General features: G+C 45.2%; 1 protein-coding gene across 2 annotated transcripts in view; it reads left to right on the top strand.

Annotated features, from left to right (window-relative positions):
- Positions 1 to 21090, top strand: part of Miga1 (mitoguardin 1) — a 50491-nt gene that overhangs the window by 10837 nt on the left and 18564 nt on the right. For both annotated transcript variants that reach the window (XM_032897139.1, XM_032897141.1), the window contains exon 7: positions 15998 to 16098. In XM_032897139.1, the coding sequence (XP_032753030.1) occupies positions 15998 to 16098 (101 nt within the window). The remainder of the gene's footprint in view (positions 1 to 15997; positions 16099 to 21090) is intronic.

A 21090-nucleotide genomic window follows, 5' to 3' on the forward strand; every position in this document is an offset into this window, starting at 1 on the left:
TGGCCACCCTGTGCTTACTCAGTGCTCACTGTGCTCACCCTGTGCTCACTCAGTGCTTACTCAATGCCATCCTGTGCTCATCCTGTGCTCACTCGGTGCTCACCCTGTGCTCACCCGGTGCCCCCCACCCCACCCCCGGTACCTATGGCTGGCCTGGGAGTTTATCTTATGGCGCTTTTCACCCACCTGCAGTCACTCAGAGGGAAAGAGATCTTGGAAAGTTACTCACAAAACACTGAGTAATAATGAAACTTTCCTTTACTGTGTAAGGTCTTCCACTTCCTGGTGTCTAGGTATTTGGGACAGTATTTATTTATAGTTTCTGTTTTTCAGATTACTAACCATCGTAATTTCGTGATTGTAAAAAGGAAATTATTATTATTTTTTTTTTTTTTGGTTCTTTTTTTCGGAGCTGGGGACCGAACCCAGGGCCTTGCGCTTCCTAGGCAAGTGCTCTACCCCTGAGCTAAATCCCCAACCCCGTAAAAGGAAATTTTTGATTTTGAGCATCAAGGGTCATTCTTTTTTTTTTTTTTTTTTTTTTTTTTTTTCTCTTTTTTTTTTTTTTTTTTTTTTTGGTTCTTTTTTCGAGCTGGGACCCAACCCAGGGCCTGTGCATCCCAAGTGCTAGCCACTTTGAACTCATTCTTTAACTCAGCCTGGTATGGTGTGTGTTTGTTTGTTCAAGAAAGGCTCTCTCTGTGTAGCTCTGGCTGTCCTGGAGCTCACTCTGTAGACCAGACAGGCCTTGATCTGCCAGCCTCTGCCTCCCAAGTGCTAGGATTAAAGGCATTAGCCATTACATTTTTAAAATATACTTTTAGTCACATATGTGTGTATATATGTTGCGGGTGTACATGTGTGTGGGAATGTGTTTGTAGGGCAGAAGAGGCATCAGATCCAGAGCTGAGTGACAGGCAGTTGTGAGGTACCTGACTGTAGAGTTGGGAACTGGATTTAATCCTCTGGATGAGAGCAGGAGCATTTAACTGCTGAGACATTTCTCCATCCCTGTTACATAGTTTTTAAACTTTTTTATAGAAAATATTGCAAAAATGTGTTTCCGAATGTTCTGTCAGTGCGGTTTTAGTCTGGGAAGCATAGCTAGTTTAGTTGAGCGGTTAGTTATGAGCAGGAGCGTCGAGAATGGACAAGCACGTGCTGACACCCCGCCTCCACCCAGCTCCCTGCCAGGAGGCCGTCCCTCAGTTGATCTGTAGGAGGTAGGACTGGCCAGGAATGGCTTTGTCAGCCTGCAGTGCCGGTGTGGGCAGCCAAGGCAGGAAGACCACACTGCCCAGGCCTGCCCAGGCTTCCAGAATAAGTCTGACTGGTCAGAAAGTGAAGGGCAGGCTGGGCTGCGGCTCACAGCCAGCGTAGCCTGCAGGAGCCAGCGCCGTCAGCCTGCCGTGCTAAGGCAAGCGTGAGATTCAGAGTCCATTAGCTTCATGGAAGGATTCATGCCATGGTGACATTGGCAAATGTTGCCACGTGTTTAATAATCTGTGTGGGTATGGGTAGATGGATGTAATGTCATGATAACTTGCTTTACCACAATACTATTCGATCATATATTTTTAGACAATAGCATCTTTTTCTGCGAATCAATTTTATTTTTTTCATAATAATGTTTGCATTTTCTGAAGGCAGACATTTCTGTGTGTGTGTGTGCATGCGTGCATGTGTACCTTACTTTTGGAGACAGGATCCACCACTGAATGTGAAACTGGATTTTCTCACTTATCTGGCTGCCAGCTAAGCCCCTGGGACCGACCCCTCTGGGTCCTGGTGCCACAGTCATGGACACTCCTCACCCAGCTGTTATATGGTCTAGGATTGAACTCAGGTCCTCATGGTTACATAGCAAGGACTTCACACAGTGTAGTCCCAGAAACAAGATACCTTATTCCACTTTACAGTCACTGTTAGGACAGTGACAGTTCATCTACTCTTTCACCTAAAGGACTTACAAAAGTCATTACTCTTGGTATAGCTGAAGTTGTCGGCTTTCTGTGACTCTGACCATGACAGGCATAGGAGGAGATCAGATGATGCAGTTATCTGCTCTGCTTCTCTTTCTTAGATATCCAGTCACCTAGACTGTCTGTCCTGCTTCCACCACACAGGCCTGCAGTCTCTCCTCTGCAGTCACATGGGGGCCTAGGCCTCCTGTCATGTCTACACCTTGCTCCATACGCAAGGCTCTCACTGCCTCAGCTCCCAGGGTGAGTCTGCTTTTCCATCCTGTGCTGTTGCCGTAGTGCGGTTTTGTTTTATTGTCCTTCTTGGGGGAGTTAGGTATGAGCTGCAATAGCAGGCTGCACAACTGAAAACTCTGACTAAGATTTTATTTTTAAAATCAACTCTGAATCTGCGTTTATTTCCCTGATCTGTTTTTCGATTCTCTGGCTGACAATACTGTCGCTGTGCACACCAGGGCACGCTTGCAGAACCTTTCCCTTCTTCTAGGTGCACGTGGAGCACAGCTTGCTTCCGGGTAGAGACCCGGTGCCTGTGTCTGCACTCGCAGGTAACGTCTGTGGTCTTCAAGGCACCCTGCAGAGGTTCATTCATTCCTACACTGAATAAATCGTAACACAAAAGATTTAAACATTTCTGTTTAATTTTAAAAATTATACAGTAGGATCATTTAGGTAGGGCCGTGTGGTGTGTGTATGTATGTGTTTGTGTGGGTGTGTGCATGCGGAAGCCAGAGATCAATGTGAGTGACTGTGCAATCAGTCTCTACCTTGCTCTTCGCGTGTTAGGTACATGTGTTTATACAGAGGGCGTTGTACACTGGTGTGCATACCGTGGTGATGTAGGGTGCTTGTTCATACCGGCGTATAGACGGGTCTCTCTGGCTCTGGAGTTTGTTATCTTAGCTAGGCTGACTGACCAGTAAGTCAGAGACTCTCCTGCCTCCACCCTTCACACACGGCAGTTGTACATACGTGTTGCTGCGTGTGGCATACATGGGTACCAGGGATCCAAACTAAGGTCCTCGTGCTTACATAACAAGCACCTTATGAGCTCACACTTTATTCTTTTTATTAATTGGTGTCTGTCCTGGGGTTTGGTGGGAACCTCCAGAGAGGTTCCAGGTTCCTGTGTCCCAGGACAAGGAACAGAAGATGGACAGGGCATCCTAAAACTTACAGAGAACAGTGTAGGACGAGTGAGAGTGCACCAGCAGGGAGGAAGTGGGGTGGACAGCAGCAGGCGCTAGAGAAAGACATGAGGGGTTCCTGTCGTGGTGGAGACTGGGAGGTTGCTTGCGAAGCCGGGGCTTGCTCAAATATGCTCTGTCTGTTACATTTAATCCTCCCTACGGCTTCCTATATCACATGTCTTGTTAGTGTTTTGATCTCTACCTAAGTGTCTTAGGGTTTCACTGCTGTGAACAGACCCCATGACCAAGGCAGGTTTTATAAATGCATTTAATTGGGGCTGACTTACAGGTTCAGAGGTTCAGTCCACAATCATCAAGGCAGGAACATGGCAACATCTAGGCAGGCAGAGCTTAGAGTTCTACATCTCCATCTGAAGGCTGCTAGCAGAATACTGACTTCCAGGCAGCTAGGAGTAGAGTCTTAAAGCCCATGTCCACAGTGACACACCTACTCCAACAAGTCCACAACTCCTAATAGTGCCACTCCCTGGGCTGAGCCTATGCAAACCCCCTCACTAGGGGTGGAGATGGACCTTCCCTCAGAATTAGCCTTGGGCCCACCTCCTGTTTCCCTGTTAATATATGCATTTTAGGAATCAGAAAATATCCCAGCTTTTGAAACACTGAGCAATGAGGGGAGGAATCATTACAATTTTGCCTTTCCTTTAGATTTGAAATATCACATGAAATGGAAGAGATTGGACATAACACGATATATACAAAGACAACTTAAGGATGTGAGGGGAACATGTATCTCTTAATGAGACTCCTCTCTCTCTCTCTCTCTCTCTCTCTCTCTCTCTCTCTTAAACTGTCCATTTCCTAACTCAGGAACTATTGCTATTTCTTTCCCTCTTTTAGATATTGGCTAAAATACTAAATCTATATGTACTCTGGACATGTTTCCTCCCTCCCTCCCTCCCTCTCTCCCTTCCTTTCTCCCTCCCTCCCTCACATTCCGTCTCCTGACACAGACTTCCAACTTACGACATATGCCTGTTCTCCTTGTATTTCTCTCCCCGCTGTGGGTCATTCCAGCTTGCCTACCTTGCTGTTCTCTCAAACTAGCAAAATTGTCCTTTTCTTTCTTTGTTTTTTAAAGAATTTAGTGACTCACAATTTTAACCTGATTCATTTTCTTGGCTCTTGAATGGTATTAATGTTTATAAAGCCCTTTTCTTACAAGCTGGACTGATTGGACAATGTGGTGAAGCTTCCTATAACTTCCTCCTGGAGAGAAGGTCGGAAGAGAGAAAATTTCTCCTAACTGCGTATGTAACTATTGAGGCCCTGACTCCTAGTCTAGACCAGTAGAATAAGCTCAGGTTCTGCACAGAAGTGATGAGCTTGCAGGCCCAGACTTGCTACAAGTCCAGGAGCACAGCTAGACCTGTGACTAGTTAGTTAAAGTTATGTGTGTTTCCTAGCTGTTAGTGAGGATCCAGTTCTCAGTGTTAGCCACTATGCACTTCTCACAGAGAGAAGTTAGTGGTGACAGAATCATGGGCTTTAGTTGTGTCTTCATCTCTGATTATTCAGGCTGAGAATCATAAAATATTCAGGAATTAGCATCGGTCTTTCTTTTCTTTTCTTTTTTTTTTTTTTTTTTTTTTCCCTTTTTTTTGGAGTCTGGGGGCGGAACCCAGGGCCTTTGCGCTTTCTAGGCAAGTGCTCTACCACCTGGGCTAAATCCCCAACCCCCTTTCTTTTAATCTGTGGTTCTAGGAATCAATTGTAGTGCCTTGTATGCTAGAAAGTGCTCTAACCTTGAGACACTCCAGCCCAATATGTTCTTGGCCTTTACTGGTTAGGGTGTTCGTGTAGGGCCAAATTGTTGAATTTAATGGCATTCTAAAAAAGTGATTTATAACGTATGGAGCTTGCTTTGTAGACATTGTTTAACAGGGCCTACAAGCTTATTAACTTATAATTTCCTTTAAAACTAATTAGGCTTTATATTTTATATGCTTATTTTCTTACAGAAATTTATATTGCAATACCAGTATTAGAAGACACTCTGGAGATCTAGATCGGTGTTGGATGTGGGGTTTTGTTTGTGGGTTTGTTTTTTTTTTCTGATGGTGAGATTCTTTTACATTGCTGTATAGGGACAGATACATTGGTTTAGGCCTTAAAACAAACCGGGAATGTTTACAGGTCAAAGGTCCTGCTGCGATGTCTGAATCCTCTAGGTATTTGGCCGCCACACGATCCATGGTTTGAGCAGAATAAACTGAGGGTCTTAGACCCGGAATATGTATTCAGAAAAATTTGCTTTCTTTTGTGGTTTTGTTATTTTTGTTTGTTTTTAGATGGACACCTCACTGCATAGTGTAGATTGGCCTCAAAGCCAGCTTCTGAGCGGGCCAGATGGCTCAGAGATATAAGCGCAAGGCTGTCTGTCTGTCCACTTGGGGTCCCTGGAGCCCACATGGTGGATATAACTGAATCCCACAAGTTTGTCCTCTGATGTTCACTCATGGGCCGTGGTGTATGTGCCTGTATGTGCCTGTATGTGTGTATGCATGCATGCATACATACATACACACACACACATACACACACACAATAGGTTGAAATGCCATGTCTTCTGCATGTTGGCATACAGGAGCACACCAGCACACATAGCCCAAGCGTCATTATTTCTTTGTATATAGAAAGCAGGGCAAGAGGTGTCAGGAAAAGGTGAAGCTCTCACTACAGTTTTAGTCAGCTAGAGTCTGGAGTTTAGCAGCCATCACAGATTAAACAGTGCAGTGGAGTAAGCCTAGCTGGTGTAGAGGGCTATGGAAACACTGAAGGAGAGGCATGCGAGTCTTCTTTGGGCTCTTATAAGAAGGCTTCATGGAAGGAATGACCTGAAAACAGACAGTAGGCCTGCCAGGAAGGAAGCAAGCCACGGAATCAAGCTACAGAAGAGCCACAGCACAACAGTACACATAGCAGGAAACCTACAAGGGTGGGCCAGAGAAGCAAAAGTGAGCCACAGAGAATTATCTAGATGTCAAGTCAATCCATGTGCTGAAGGAGATTGTAGAAGGGGGGCTGGTATAATTTCAGTGTCTAATCCTTTCTTGGAACTCATGTTTTATAGAAGTGCTTGTGTCTCTTGGGGCTTTGTATTTTGTTTGAGTCAATGAGAGGTCCCCTAAGGGGAGCGTCTGGCAGAGAACAAGAGAAACTAAAACAGCACCTCCTACCCAGGGCAGAGGCAGTTCTCAGGTTGGGTAAGTAACCAGAGAGAGCATCCAGAGACCCTGAGCCAGCTTGACTGCAAGCAGAAATACCTCAGCTCTCCTCAAACAGCCCAGAGGTGACGGGTGAGACTGGAATCTTCTTTTCCTGCAGAATCACTGTCACAGGAGAGTAACCTCCTGAGGCTGTATTTTTAGGGAGTGACCTGAACTCCAGACTTAAGTTGTATACTCAGTTCTCTAAATAGACAGAGTTCAAATTACACAGCAGTTGAGAAATGTGGTTAGTAATTCCAGTATTAAGCTTTATCATTTTAATTTCAGACGGTTTACTAATACCACAAAATATAGCTGAGCTCCTGTCATTTCTGCAGATCAGGACACATTCAGTGGTGGCCAATACAGTCACCGTGCTGTGGGCTCCAGAAACAAAGGGTACCCAATGTTTACCTTTGCCTCTTAATCCAAATCATATTTCCATAGCTGTGATTTATCTGTGGAGGACTTCACTCGGCCATGTAAGGCCTTAGTAGTATTAGAGAAAGGCCCTCAATGCCTTCCTCCGGGAAGAAGGCATTTGGACTAGTTTTCTGTGCTCATTTGTCCTCTGACCAAGCCTCTGTAGTATACAGAGCAGTTGTACCTGTTGGTTCTATTAAGGCTGTAACTCTAACTGCAAACTCATTCTTAGTTTTATCTTACTTCAGTCATTTTATGAAAGAGAGAGGTAACGCTACTACCTAAGTGTGGGTGCCCCTCCCCCTTTCCCGAGTCACCCAGTTTGTACTGGCAGCTGTGTTTCACAGTTGGGAGTCACAGTTGTCCTGTTCTGCTGTCGTGATGTGTGAGTGTTTTGATAAATAGGGAAGAGCAGACACAACTGTTCCGGCAGTCTGTTTTATACTGTGCCACCATGCCAAGATGTTTCTGCACATGCGTCATCGTCTCTAAGTAAAGCTGCAGCACTCAGAACATATCCAGAACTCACCAGCCTTTTGGACCATTGGATCTCAGTGCTTCCCTTAGCAGGACAGAGGCCATTGAAGGGTTTAATCAAAAAAGTATTTCAAAATGTAGTCTTTCCCTTCTGAGATTGTTTTTGACTTATAAGTTTAACTTTGTTCTTTCTTTCAAACTATTTTAGCATCTTAAAACCTGGGTGGTAGTGGTGCAGGGTTACAATATGAGTAGCAGATTGTCACACAAAAGGGGATGAGTCTCTTGTGGCAGAGATTGGCCTGGTCTACAGAGTGAGTTCTATGGCAGCCAGGGCTACATACTAAGATCCTGTCTCAAAACAAACAACAAACCCTCGAACACACACAAAACCGCCCCAAAAAAGAGCCACAGTAGAAAGTTTTGTAGACTGTGGATGATTTGAACAACTTAAGACTACAGCACACTTGTTGGGTGCTGGAACTTACTCATCTTCAGTAAAGATGCAGAGAGAGCACGGTTTCAGGTTGTAGCTGAGGTGTGAGAACTCTTGTGGACATGTGCCAGCCTCAGTCAGGTGACAGCGAGACTGTGCAGGCTCCCTTTTCAAACTGGTGTCCTGAGGCCTACGTGGACAGCATGGGGTTATAAAAGAAGACAGGCATCCCTGGAATCTCCACTAGCGTCTGCAGAGACTAAAATAGACCCAGTGCCTTCTCAATAACAGAAATAGAATGTGCCCAGGGACAGCAGAGCTGGGACACAGAAAGCTCACTTGGCTTGATCTGAGGAAGTAAAGCCAGGCCCAAGGGCCAGAGTCACGGCTGAAAGGGCTTCTGGCTTTCTTTCCTTTTCCTTCCGAAAAAGAAAAAAAAAAAGGCAGATCCTTTTTTGGGAAAAAATGAAGTAACAGGAATAACAAGGCTGAGAAGGGGAGAGGCTGGAGTGCAGTCAGACCAGGGCTGCTGCGTAACTGAGCTGAAGTTAACCCTCCCAGTGCCAATGGTCTTGCAAAGAAGAGCGTTGTCAGGGTCTCTGCAAGAATCGTGTAAACTTCCAGGTGTCAAAGAAAGGCAGAGAAAGTTAAGAAATGTTTAGATTTGCTTATTATTTTAAAAGATTTCCAAACTAACCCAACAAAAAAGCTGCTCCACTGAGAGCCAGGGTAGCAGCTGAAGATGTGTAGAACGTCATTAACATGTAATCATCATTTGTGGGAAGCTGTAAGGACTTCTAAGGCTGTTTTCATTCATTAAAGGGTAAAACCGTATTTCAGGCTCATAAATTAATTTCTCATGGTTAACTTAGGGCTCAGTATTAGAAACAGCAAAATTTTAAAAGGACTCTGAAAACATGTTAAAGTCTCATGATAGACAAAATGACCTTAAGGAAATTAATCTTAGGCCCTTTAGCTGTGGTTCTCATGGGAATCACCAGCTTATAACGAGTAACAAACACTAGTTTACATGAACCGACATTTAATGCTTTTAATGTCCTTGGTTCTCTCAAGATGCAGATAAATTATTGGGGGAACCAAGGAAAGCACTCCCTATGGGAGTTCATTCTTCTGGCCCAAGGATTGGTTTGTTCTTCTGTGTTTATTCTTATTTTTATGCTTTGGCAGCAGAAAGAAATAGCTTACCTAATGGTATGCAGTTTTACACTGCTAACTTTGGATGTTTATATACATTAACATTTAATTCTTAGAGGCAGGCGGATGGTATTCCTGTGTTTACATGAGCTCACCAGGAAATGGAGAAGATGAACTCTTCCAAGGTTACACAGCTAGTAGGTCATGGAGTCCCGACTTTAATGCAAACTTTCTGGCTTTGAGCTCACGATTTTAACCATCAACACTACCTCAGGGATCACATGATTTGGAGGGGATGAGGCTTGAGTGGATCAATAAGAATGTGGCTTTTAGATGTTGACGGGAGCCTGAGAACAGTGTGGATGTAGAACCACTGTGGAAGAAGCCCAAGGCCTGTAAGGAATGCATTTGCCCGTGTGGAGGGCAATGATAGCAGTGCATTCTGTGTTCATGAACGCTACCCACTGCACCTTTCCGAATCTCCTTCATCCTGACTGCGACACTAATGGCAGGGCAACTGCTCTCACTCTGTCTGCATTCTTTTTCTTTTCCTTTTTTTTTTTTTTTTGTTGATATTTTATGTATTTAACTCCTCTATTGGGGTCTCCTTGTTCAGTCCAATGGTTAGCTGCAAGCATCATCATCTGTATCTATAAGGCTGTGGCAGAGCCTCTCAGGAGACATCCATGTCAGGCTCCTGTCAGCAAGCACTTCTTGGCATCAGCAATAGTGACTGGGTTTAGTGGCTGCATATGGGATAGATTCCCTGGTGGGGCAGTCTCTGGATGGCCTTTCCTTCAGTCTCTGCTCCATTCTTTGTCTTCCTGTATTTCATCCCATGAGTATTTTATTCTCCCTTCTAAGAAGGACTGAAGCATCCACATTTTGGTCTTCCTTCTTCTTGAGCTTCATATGATCATGTGAATTTTTTCTTAGGTATTCCAAGCTTTTCGGCTAATATCCACTTATCAGTGAGTGCATACCATGTGTGTTCTTTTGTGACTGGGTTATCTCACTCAGGATGACGTTTTTTTAGTTCCATCCATTTGCCTGAGAATTTCATGAAGTTATTATTTTTGATAGCTGAGTAGTACTCCATTGTGTAAATGTACATTTTCAGTATCCATTCCTCTGTTAAGGGACATGTGGGTTCTTTCCAGCTTCTAGCTATTATAAACAAGGTTGCTATGAACATAATGGAGCATGTGTCCTTGTTATATGTTGGAGCATCTTTTGATTATATGCCCAGGAATGGTACAGCCGAGTCCTCAGGTAGTACTGTGTGCAATTTTCAGATGAACTGCCAGACTGATTTCCAGAGTGGTTGTACTAGCTTACAATCCCACCAACAATAGAGGAGTGTTCCTCTTTCTCCACATCCTCGCCAGCATCTGTTGTCACCTGAGTTTTTGGTCCTAGCCATTTTGACTGATGTGAGGTGGAATGTCAGGGTTGTTTTGATTTGAATTTCGCTGATGACTAAGGATGTTGAACATTTCTTTAGGTGCTTCTCAGCCATTTGGTATTCCTCAGTTGAGAATTCTTTGTTTAGCTCTGCACTCCATTTTTTTAAAGGATTATTTGATTCTCTGAAGTCTAACTTCTTGAGTTCTTTGTATATATTAGATATTAGGCCTCTATTGGATTGGTAAAGATCTTTTCCCAATCAGTTTGTTACTGTTTTGTCCTATTGCCTTACAGAAGCTTTGCAATTTTATGAGGGCCCATTTGTTGATTGTTGTTTTTAGAGCATAAGCCTTTGGTATTCTGTTCAGGCAATTTTCCCCTGTGCCCGTGTATTTGAGGCTCTTCCCCACTTTCTCTTTTATTAGTTTGAGTGTACCTGGTTTTACGTGGAGGTCTTTGATCCACTTGAATTTGAGCTTTGTACAAGGTAATAAGAATGGATTGATTTGCATTCTTCTACATGCTGACCTCCAGTTGAACCAGCACCATTTGTTGAAAATGCAGTCTTTTGTTCACTGGATGGTTTTAGCTCCTTTGTCAAAGATCAAGTGACCATAGGTGTGTGGGTTCATTTCTGGATCCTCAATTCTATTCCATCTATTTACCTGTCTCTGTACCAATACCATGCAGTTTTTATCACTGTTGCTCTGTAATACAGCTTGAGTTCAGGGATGGCGATTCCCCCAGAAGTTATTTTATTATTAAGAACAGCTTTTGCTATCCTGGGTTTTTTGCTTTTCCAAATGAATTTGCAAATTGCTCTTTCTAATTATATGAGGAATTGAGTTGGAATTTTGATGGGGATTGCATTGAATCTGTAGATTGCTTTGGGCAAGATGGCCATTTTTACAATATTATTCCTGTCAAACACGAGCATGGGAGGTCTTTCCATCTTCTGAGATCTTTCTTCCTTCAGAGACTTGAAGTTCTTGGCATACAGATCTTTCACATGCTTGGTTAGAGTCATAGCAAGGTATTTTATATTATTTGTGGCTATTGTGCAGGGTGTCATTTAGGAGGAAAACTCATAGCTCGGAGTGCCTGCAAAAAGAAACTGGAGAGAGCATACACTAGCAGCTCAACAGCATGTCTGAAAGCTCTAGAACAAAAAGAAGCAAATTCACCCAAGAGGAGCACACAGCAGGAAATAGTCAAACTCAGAGCTGAAACCAACCAAGTAGAAACAAAAAGAACTACACAAAGAATCAAGAAAACCAGGAGCTGGTTCTCTAAGAAAACCAACAAGGTATTTGATAAACCCTTAGCCAGCGTCTGCGTTGTGCAGTAGCAACCTGAGGACTGGGCAGCTTAGGCTTCCCCACTGGGACCCGAGGGGACAGCGCCAGAACCATGTCAGCTTCTGCTGATGGAGTTTTGTTTGCTTTTAGTAATTAGTGGAAAATAACACCCTATAGGCAGGGGAAAGAGTGATTACGGAATATTTTGGAAGCCAGAATAGAAATTTTATTTGTTCTAGTTACAAGAAGAGAGGATTTGTTAGGCATTAATAGGCCAGTTCTATAATAGTTACGTGTGTCACAATAAATGGTAAGCCTTAGCATAATACTTGGGCATATTGGAACATAGGAGTTCAATCAGAATTCTTTAAAGAACTTGCAGTCTCTTTACAGTGTCAAAAAGACAATAAAATAAAACAGATGTGGGTGTGGCACGGCGACTCTCACCTTTAACCCCAGTACTTCAAAGACTGAGGCATGGTAGTTGGCTGCAGGTGTAAAGCCAGCCTTGTCTCCTGAGCGAATTGTAAGTCAGCCTGAGCTGCAGCGTATACTCTGATTCAGATGTAGGAAGGAAGGGATGAAGGAAGAAATACAAAGAGAAATATAGTTACGTCTCTGTCCAATAAAAGTGTATTCCCGGGGTTGGGGATTTAGCTCAGTGGTAGAGCGCTTGCCTAGGAAGCGCAAGGCCCTGGGTTCGGTCCCCAGCTCCGAAAAAAAGAACCAAAAAAAAAAGTGTATTCTCCCACCCCCCACTTCCACAGACACCCTGGTCATCAAGTCTCTGTGAGGCTAGGCTCATCCTCTCCCATTGAGGACAGACAAGACAGCCCAGCTAGAAGAACGTACCCCACAGACAGGCAACAGCTTTTGGGGTGGCCCCTGCTCCAGTTGTTTGGGGCCCACATGAAGACTAAGGTGCACATCAGCTACATACATGCCAGGAGGCTTAGGTCCAGACCACTTACACTCTTTGGTTGGTTGGTGGTTCAGTCTTTGAGAGCCCAAGGGTCCAGGTTAGTTGACTTTGTTGGTTTTCCTGTGAAGTCCCTATCCCTTTTGGGGCCCACAATCCTTCCTCCTGTTCTTCCGTGAGAGTCCCCAAGCTCCATCCACTATTTGGCCGGGGGGTATCTGCACCTGCCTGAGTCAGCAGCTGGGTGGAGCCTCTCAGAGGACGGCCAGGCTAGACTCCTGTCTGCAAGCATCAGAGTATCATTAACAGTGTCAGGGATTGGTGTTGTCTGTGGGGTGGGTCAGTCACAGGAGGCAGATGGAGGGAGGGATCTGGGTGGGAGAGGGAGTGGGGAAAGCACAGGAGGGCTGACTAGATAGCCATGGGAATGAAAGGAATCTGCAACTGAGGGGGGTGAGAAGATAGGGGCATCTCCAGGAAGAGACAGAGACCTAGGATAAGGGAGGCACCCAAGAACAGTGGGAGTGTCCTTAGCTGTGACTCACAGCATTGGGAACACAGAACCTGAAGAGGCCACCTCCTATAGCCAGGCGGGAACCTCAATGAAGCAACAGGGACACCAACCTACCCATAAAATTTTCAACCCAAAATTTGTCTTGTCTACAAGAAATACAGGGTAGGGAATGGAGCAGAGACTGAGGAACAGCCAGCCTCTGTCTGGTTTTAGCCTTTTTTCCTACTGTCTGGTGGTGGTGTTAGACAGGTTTCTGTGTAGGTCAGTCTGGCTGCAAGTGCTCTGTGTGGCTGAGGGTCACCCTGAACGCCTGGTCCTGGTGCCTCTGCCTCCCAGTGCACTGTCATCTCCAGAGGTTTTGTGCTTTGTATGAATGAAGTTGTGCATTTAATTCTTCCCCTAACATATTGTGATATTTATCTGATTCCTGCCTAAAGCAACAATTCACATTTGTTGTATAGCATTTCATCTGTAAATATACTAATTGCTATATTCTCGATAGACAGTTTTTCTCTCAATTTCTTTTAGGAACAGTATTACTATAAACATCCTTATGCCTAGAAACATGCATTTATATAAAACACATCTGCTGTAGAACTAGGTCACAGAAGAGGCAGTTTTCAACTTTTTTTCTTTTGTTGTTTGGTTTTTCCAGAGAGAGTTTCTCTGTGTAGCTCTGGCTGCCTGAAACTTGTTCTGTAGACCAGGCTGGGCTTAAACTCACAGAGCTCTACTTGCCTCTGCCTCCTAAGTGCTGGGATCAAAGGAGTGCACCACCACTTCAGCTTAAACTTTTTCTTAATATGTTTATTTTAATTGTATGTGTGTTGGTGCTGCATGCATGTCTGTGTACCACGTGTGTGCAGTACCGTCAGAGGCCAGAAGAGGGAGTGAGATCTCGTGCTGGACAGTCTTCTACTAACTTAACACAAGCTAAAGTCATCTGAAAGGAGGGGACTTCAACTACAAACATGTCTCTGTAAGGTCAGCTGTAAGGCAAGCCTGAGGCTATTTTCTTAATTAGTGATTGATGGGGAAGGGCCCAGCCCATTATGGGTGCTAGAAGAAAGCTGGCTGAGCAAGCCATAGAGAGCAAGCCAGTAAGTAGCGCCCTCCATGGCCTCAACACCAACTCCCGCCTCCTAGGTTCCTGTTCTGTTCCAGTTCTGTCCTGACTTCCTTCGGTAATAGATTATGATGTGGAAGCCATATAGACCCTCCCTCTCCTTCCCAAGTTCCTTTGGTTTTCATCGTAGCAATAAAAGCCCTAAGACATCTACTACAGAAAATGTAATAAGCGGCTTCTGAAAGCCCTGAGGTGAAAGCTTTAGCTTCCAAACTGGAGCTGCCCTTGTGTGTGCAGTGCAAGCAAGACGTGGAGCTCTTCCGGAGAGCGCTGTGGCTGTTAATGGGCTGTGAGAGCAGTGAGTCCGGGGCTGCCCAGGCTTTCTGCTGGATGCTTCTTATTGGCTCACTCGAGAAGCAGATGTGCGATTTCTCCTCACCATCATTAAACTGCCATTCAGGAATTATAACAGTTACTGAAACAAGAGGCATGGTCTGTGCTTTTCCGGTGTAGAAGCCCTTTGTGATTAACAGAGTCACCCCTGACTTTCTGGTATTGCACGAAGGAAAGGAATCAAGCATTTCCCTTTGATATCGGTTAACCAAGAGCAAGCCAAGACCTGAATCCTCTCTTCCTCTGCTTTCCTCCTGTCTTCTGCCCTGTGCCTGTCCAAACACTGACTTGTGAGTCAGTCATGGGGTGTGTGTGAGTCTGTCTCTGTCTGTGTGTCCCTCAAGGGGGGCTGTCATGGGTATTCATTTCTAAGACTGCTTTCACGTGTGTGCGCATGTGCAGTTGTGGTGTACATGTGTATGTGCTTGTATGTGTGTGCATGCATATGTGTGTACCTGTGTGTGTTTAAATGTGTTATATGTACTAAAATGAAAATTATGGAAATTTTCCCCATAATTGAGTGTCCAAAGATACGTTTGCCCGTTGTGAAACTGTAAACAGCTGAACTGGCACTGGCTCAGCAGCTAGAAGTGCTCACTGCTCTCCCGAGAACTCGGGTTTCTCAGTACGCACTTGGCTCAGACCACTGGTAGCATCATTTCCTGGAAATATGCATCGTCTTCTAACCTTTATGAGCATCTACACGTATATTGTTCAATAAATTCATTCAGGCATACACAAAAATGAAAATAATAACATAAAATTTTAAGTGTAGGACAATTGTTTTATTTTCTAGTTTGGTAGAATACTGTACACTTCTGAGGCTTTGTTGTTTCCTTTTGGGGTGGTTTGTTTATTGGGTGTGCTAGGCAGAGAACCCGGGGCTCTGGGCCCTGTGAGTGCTTCACAAGTATTTTACCGCTGAGCTACATCTCTAGACTAATATTTTTTGAATAGGGTAATTTAATCTTGGTTTATAGTGGTCATTTAGTAGAAGAATTTTTTTTTATTTATTTATTTATTTATTTATTCATTCATTCATTCATTCATTCATTCAAGGTGGGATCTGGCTTTGTTGAAAATGTTAGCTTTGAACTGCTGGCTTAAACTAGCTTTCTGCCTCCTGACTGCTGGGATTAGAACCATGTGCTACCACACCTGGTCAGATTTTAAGCTGAAAAGTTAGGTGCTTTCAAAGGATTAATAGCCTAATAGGAGACCATTATAACTTAAACGTTTGAAGGTAAACCATTGAAATGTAAACTCTGGTCCCAGCAAACCTGGGTCAGGCTGATGTGCTGCTTTCTGTAGCCCTTCCTTCCAGTGTCATGGCAGTGTTAGCAGGGGAGCATTGCAAGAGTTTCCTTAGACTGCAGCCCGCTGCAGTTGTTACTGCACTCCCTTAGGCCCTGGCTGTCAGGATAAAGAGCAGAGATGAACTCACTGTACAAGTGCACGTGGCTGAGACAAAGCATAACAGTCTGACTTTCACCCTTGTTACTTTAAGACAAAGACACAGATCTGAGCGTGAGGGAGACTGTGGACGAGTTTGGCCTACCAGACACAGCGAACATTGACTCGGCAGATCTCTTTGCTTCAGCAACAGAGGTAAGACAAGTTGTGCTCGTGGTGAGGAAGTTCTGCCATTGCACTACAGTTGCCGTGCGTGGGTCTCTGTGTGTCTGTCTGCCTGTGTGCTGCCTGCATGAAGGTGTGCATTCTGGTGCCCGCAGAGTCCAGAAGCGGACATCAGATGCCCTGGACTGAAGTGACAGTGGTTGTCTGCCACCCTATGGGTCCTTGGAATTCACCCCAGGCCCTGTGCATGAGTAACCAGTGCTCAAAAACTGAGCATCTTTCTGACCCCACCTGTGTAATTTTATTTTTCACCTTTGCTTGAGACAGGGTTTCGCTCTATGGCCCATGCTGGCCTCAAACTCAAGTTCTCTGACCTTCCCTCCCCTAGGCTGGAATGACAGGCATATAACCTCACAGCACTTTCTTTCTAGCATCCAGAAAGGTTGCTCAGCAGTTAAAAGCACTGGCTGCTCTCCCTGGAGACTTAGGTTCTACTCCCAGCACTCATGTGGACCCACATCCCTGGTGAGTTGAGGTCAGCCTGGGGTAGTGAAATTCTGTCTCAACAACTAAATAGATATATCTTTATACAGACACTATAAAATATACTCATGAACATGTGCAGCGTGGTGTTTTCTAGTATTTCCATAGTTGGGCTTCACTGTGTAGTCTAGGCTGGCCTCAAACTGAGAGAGAGTCTTCCCATCTCAGTCTCTGAAATGCTAATGCTTGTAGGCATGTCCACCCTACAGCTTCCACAGCACGCTGTGTTTTCCATCGCTAGGTATCAAACCAGAAGCTTATTGGGCATGCTCTCAGGATCTGTGTGAGGGACTCCAAACAGCTGTGTCACTGAGATCCTCACTCCCTCAGCAAGGACGATGACTTCCTTATACCTGACAGATGGAGATCCCTCTTTGGTTGACCTCCTGAGACCACAGATAGCTGATGCAGACTTAGCACACAGGAGGGAGAAGAATCCAGGGAGGGGTGCCTGGCGTCTCCCAGGAGGGTCCTTCAGCCTTCCTTTGAGGGAGCATCAACAGGTCTGATGGTGCTGAGAATCCGTGGTTTGCGGTCATAACGTCCCTAGTTACTTTCCTTTTCTTTTTAAAAATAATTTATTTTTATTTTATGTGTATTGGTGTTTAGCCTTCATGTGTATCGGTGTGAAGGCATCTGATCCCCTGGAACTGGAGCTACAGACGGTTGTGAGCTGCCATGCGGGTGCTGGGGATTGAACCCGAGTCTTGGGAGAGCAGTGAGTGCTCTGAACTGCTAGCATGTCTCCAGCCCATACTTTCTGTGGTTGAGACGGCAGTGGCTGTCACATTCGCTTACAACATTGCTCTAGTGCCCAGTGTAAAGGCTCAGCATCCCTGCCGTAAGTGATTGAGACCAGTAATGTTTTAGACTGCGTGTGTGAGTGTGTGTGAGTGCGTGTGTGTCTGTGTGTTCTTGTATATACGTACATATTTGGAGTATTTGCATGAAAATGACACCTCTGGGAATAGAGTACAAGGCTAGACACAAAATCCATTTACAGGAGCAGGAAAGATGGCCCAGCACTAGTTGTTCTTGTAGAAAATCCGGGTTTGCTTTCTAGAGCCCACATGGTAGTTCACAACCATCCATAGGCACGTGTGTGCACACACACAAGGGTAGACAAAACAATATATGTAAAATAAATAAATTTCCTTTTTTATAGCCTGAAGATAATTTCAGGTTTTATTTATTATCTTGTATTTTGGGTGCCACCCATCCAAGGTAAGGTGTGGGATTCTGCGCTTGAGATAACACATCTGGACGTAGGTGTCACATGACTTATCATTCTGGCGAGATGGTCAGCTGAAGATGCTCTCCCTGAAAAACAAACGCTAAGCTTTGTGGCAGACACTAACAAGCCGCAGTTTCCTTGCCTGCAAGTGCTATAGTATTGAGTTCAAAACTAACCTGGTTTTTCTCTGTGGTCAGATTTAAGTCCTAAACGCTGTTACCATGAAACCCTAGTCAGTCTTTGCGAAGCTGCAGTTCCCAAAGGGTTTCCTCTGCTTGCAGAGCCTGTCTCCTTCCCCCTTCTCTCAGTCCTTCACAGTTTGTAATACTAGATATTTTGTTTCTTCCTTTGCTCTTTCTCTCTTGGGTTAAGCATCCTGGCCAGTTTCCAGGATTGCACAACCTGTGTTGAGGACCCCAAGATGAGGGCTAAGTTCTGCAGCACAGCAGCCACGTGCCCCTGTGCAGTGCAGCAGCCACGTGCTCCTGTGCAGTGCAGCAGCCACGTGCCCCTCTGTAGCGCAGCAGCCACGTGCCCCTCTGTAGCGCAGCAGCCATGTGCCCCGTGCAGTGCAGCAGCCACATGCCCCCGTGCAGTGCAGCAGCAGCCATCTGTGCCCCTCTGTGCCCTCTGGCAGCAGCCATTGCCCTCTGTGCCCCACTGCGGTGCAGCACACAGCCCCGTGCCCCCATGCGTGCCCCGTGCCCCTCTGGCACAGCAGCCACGTGCCCCGTGCAGTGCAGCAGCCACGTGCCCCTGTGCAGTGCAGCAGCCACATGTCCCCGTGCAGTGCAGCAGCCACGTGCCCCTGTGCAGTACAGCAGCCACGTGCTCCCGTGCAGCGCAGCAGCCACACGCCCCTCTGTAGCGCAGCAGCCACGTGCCCCCGTGCAGTGCAGCAGCCACGTGACCCCGTGCCGCCGTTCCCCGGCATTTGAGTTTACCCTTACTTCCAGACAGCTTGTGGCAGATCGGCCAGAGCAATGACCTCTCCTTTCTCCTTTCTGTCTCTGGATTTGTCACAGCTGCAGGTGACCCTTGGTATCCATCTTTTCTTTTAGTTGTACCATAAACTGTTGAGAGACTTAAACTCCACAGTCTCCAGCACCTTAAGAAAACTCACTGTTTTGAACTACATGCAGAAGTGATTTCCCAGGATGCCTTGAGGAAATTGGTTCTCTCCCGTGGGGTCCTGGGCTTGACCTCAGGTTATCAGACCTATGTGTATAAGCCATCTCTCTAGCTCCATCTGTTTATATTAGCCAAAATGATATTGTTGCTATGACAACTTTGGTTGCATGTTAGATAAGGCAGAGAGCTAGGATAGTCCAATTGAGAGTAGAAGGTCTTAGTTTAGAGCAGTGACTCAGTTAAGCTTTGCACGAGCAAGATCTGAATTTGAGCCCCAGCACCTATGTCATAAGCCAGGTGCGTGGGCTAGCACTTGAAATCCCAGAATTTCGGTATTGGAAACCAGAGGATTTCTGGGGCTTGCTGGTCAGCCAGCTTTGCTGTGTCAGCAATTGCACATTTAGTAAAAGACCCTGTCTTAAAAAAAATAAGGGGAAATGACCAAGGGTGACACCAGATATCAGCCTACAGCTGCCACATTCAAACACAGTGAGAGGAGCCTACGCTCTGGAATGTTATGTCTGGTTTAAATTTACGTTTTTACTTAGAGAACCTAAGGCACATTTCCTGATCACATTCATCTCTGCTCCTTTGCCTGAGTGTTACCAATAGTAGTCTTACTGAACTTACAGTCTAACTCAAGGGATAAATGAGATTATTTACTTTAAGGCGTTTAACACAGTGCCAGGGATGTGTACAGTGCAAACACCAGCCTCCAGCCTCCATCTGGAGTTGTGGGCTAGCACTGTGTCTCCTTAGTGTCGCACTCTTCTCTTCTGCACAAGACCCAGGATTGACCCCAAGCGTGAAGACTGCAGCGCTCCTGCAGAAAACAATGAGAATATTTTGGCATAAATGGTCAAAGATGAAAACTCAAGAGCTCTTGAGAGGACTTTGCATTTATTCAGATGATAGCAGAGCCCCCAAAGAGCCCTGAGCTGTGGTTTTCATGGTTCAGCTCTGTGTCTACAGAGGTCGGAAAGCCAAGTCACGCAATGCAGCCCTGCAGCGTCTCGTTGGCCATCACAGGAAATAACATAGTGGTGCCAGCCCTGTCCCTCAAGAACTGTCAAAATGTGACCTGCGGGGTAGCTGTCAAAGCTGAGTTCTCGGCATTTGGTTCGTTTGGTTTGATTTTGGGGTTGGGGGGAGGCCCTCATTATATAGCTCTGGCTGGCCTGGAACTCCGTATGTAGACCATGCTGGTCCTGAACTCACCAAGAACTGCTATATTGAAAGACACCAGAGACATTAAAATAGTAAAACAGGAAAAAATGTTTACAGATTCTGTATCTGAATTTTAAAAGGCTTACAACATACAATTAAATACTAAATAGGTAAGTAGTAGCCTACTGTAAAATGAGCCAAGAAATTGAGTAGACATTTCTCCAAAGAGAATACGCAAAGGGCTAAAGATGAAAAGTTGCTTAATCTCATCAGTCATCTTGGAGTACAAATCACTTCCCATCTGCCTCAGTGCTATAGTAAAGGTGTCTGCTACAGTGCTGCTACAGTGCTGTAGTAAAGGTGTCTGTCACAGTGCTACAGTAAAGGTGTCTGTCACAGTGCTGTAGTAAAGGTGTCTGTCACAGTGCTGTAGTAAAGGTGTCTGTCACAGTGCTGTAGTAAAGGTGTCTGTCACAGTGCTGTAGTAAAGGTGTCTGTCACAGTGCTGTAGTAAAGGTGTCTGCCACAGTGCTGTAGTAAAGGTCACAGTCTGCCACAGTGCTGTAGTAAAGGTGTCTGTCACAGTGCTATAGTAAAGGTGTCTGCCACAGTGCTATAGTAAAGGTGTCTGTCACAGTGCTGTAGTAAAGGTGTCTGTCACAGTGCTGTAGTAAAGGTGTCTGTCACAGTGCTGTAGTAAAGGTGTCTGTCACAGTGCTATAGTAAAGGTGTCTGTCGAAGTAAAGGTGTCTGTCATAGTAAAGGTGTCTAGTGCTGTAGTAAAGTTTCTGTCCAGTGCAGTGCTGTGTCTCCAAAGTGTAAAAAGTGTCTGCCACAGTGCTATAGTAAAGGTGTCTGTCACAGTGTGGTATAGTAAAGGTGTCTCTCACAGTGCTGTAGTAAAGGTGTCTGTCACAGTGCTGTAGTAAAGGTGTCTGTCGCAGTGC

This window comes from Rattus rattus, chromosome 3, assembly GCF_011064425.1.
Source record: "Rattus rattus isolate New Zealand chromosome 3, Rrattus_CSIRO_v1, whole genome shotgun sequence".
Classification (NCBI taxonomy): Eukaryota; Metazoa; Chordata; class Mammalia; order Rodentia; family Muridae; genus Rattus; species Rattus rattus.